Here is a 1,759-nt window from a genome sequence, read left to right on the forward strand (position 1 = left end):
GAAAATAGACATTAATTCTGACAAAATGCTTGGTAGCAAAAGGAATGGAAAATACTGCTTTAAATAATGTCTTTTACTTTCTCTATAATTGAATTATTTCTTCCCATTTAATATTAACATTTTGACTTAACTGTGATTTTACTTAAATTAAATTGTTAAATTAAATGTTAAATTGTTTGCAAACTTAGCATAGGTATCTAATAATGCTTCTATTTATCTTGAGCAAGTTTTGAGTTAGCCAAAGTTTATATCATAGCCCCTGCATAAAAAGGCCATTCTCATCCAACAAACTTCCTCAAAATATATTCCTTCCTAAACTTCTAAAGAAATAAGAGAATAGAGGTATGGCAGAAATTGGGATGCTAAGTAGGTAGAATAATACATACAAGACTCTGAATTGTGAAACAGCAGGACCTGTTCAAGGAACTGCCAGCAGTACCATGCTACTAGGAAAATGGAAAAGATTAACATGGAAAAGAAATAAAGAATAAATGCTAAAGGACTTTGTATGGAACGACAGTGAATGAATTAAGGCAGTGGAGATGTAATGCATGGAATAGGCATGAGATATAATTAGAAGGTGAAACAAACACGATTGACTTATTGACATTTATATTCTCTGTTTTTTTTATAGTTGTTACATGTCCAAGCATCAATTCTTTTACCTTGGAACACGGAAGATGGCGAATTGTGAACGGCTCCCATTATGAATACAAAACCAAGGTAGTTTTCAGCTGTGACCCTGGTTATCATGGACTAGGTCCTGCTTCTATTGAATGTCTTCCTAATGGTACCTGGAGTTGGAGAAATGAAAGACCATATTGCCAAAGTAAGTATACATACTGCTTCACTTATTTCATAAGCTATCTTTGATGACTGCTTGAATCGCTTCCTTTTCTAAACACACTAGATTGAATAATGAGATAATGTTATTAATATGGTCATTTATTCTTCTTACGTTTTGAAATTTTGCAATTATATTTCTATGTAGTAGTAAGTGTTTGTGAAAAAAAATCATGGGCTTTGGATTCAGAAATCTTGTGTTTGAATCCAGACCTATCATTTACTTTAACAACTAAGTAATGTTTATTGTATACTTGCTACTTGCCAGACACTCTTTTAGTCCTTTACATGTATTATATTACACTCATTCTGTAAAAAAAAAAAAAAACCTGAGCCCCATATTTGATTAGTTTTTGAAAGTCACGGAGCTTATAAATGGTGGATAAATGATATTCAACCCAAGCACTCTGACTACAACAGAGGTCTTTTAATCAGTGTTTATTCTTTCTGATACCAAATTCTAAAACTAGAAAATTATGATAACACCTATTATATAGAGTTATTGTGAAGATTTAATGGTATGACTTATTTGAAATACTTCTTGGAACCATATTCACAGGAGCTCAATAAATATTGAACAATTAAGGTATTTTATTCCATACCTTCTTATAAATGGCCAGTATCTAATATAAGCTAACCAAAGATAGGATATTCAGATGAATACTTTGAACTCTCTTGAACTTCCTTTACTGTATTTATTGTCTACTTTGTGCCAGGAAATATGCAAGGCTGAAAATCCAACACAACTTATGGGGGTAGGGAACTTGCAGCTTTGGGGTCACATGTGGCTTTCTGGATCCTTTAGTGTTGCCTTTTGACTGAATCCAAATTTTACAGAACAAATCCTTTATAAAGGGATTTGTTCTGTGAAGTTTGTATCGTGTTGAGAGGCCACAAATGGGTATCTGGAGGGCCA

General features: G+C 32.9%; 1 protein-coding gene across 1 annotated transcript in view; it reads left to right on the top strand.

Annotated features, from left to right (window-relative positions):
• CSMD3 (CUB and Sushi multiple domains 3) overlaps positions 1 to 1,759 on the top strand; it is a gene marked incomplete at its 5' end in the record, with an annotated part of 107,701 nt that overhangs the window by 31,732 nt on the left and 74,210 nt on the right. The window contains one exon of the mRNA XM_012645293.1: positions 635 to 829. Within this exon, the coding sequence (XP_012500747.1) occupies positions 635 to 829 (195 nt within the window). The remainder of the gene's footprint in view (positions 1 to 634; positions 830 to 1,759) is intronic.

The sequence above is a fragment of the Propithecus coquereli genome, unplaced genomic scaffold (genome assembly GCF_000956105.1).
Source record: "Propithecus coquereli isolate 6110/MARCELLA unplaced genomic scaffold, Pcoq_1.0 Scaffold23, whole genome shotgun sequence".
Classification (NCBI taxonomy): Eukaryota; Metazoa; Chordata; class Mammalia; order Primates; family Indriidae; genus Propithecus; species Propithecus coquereli.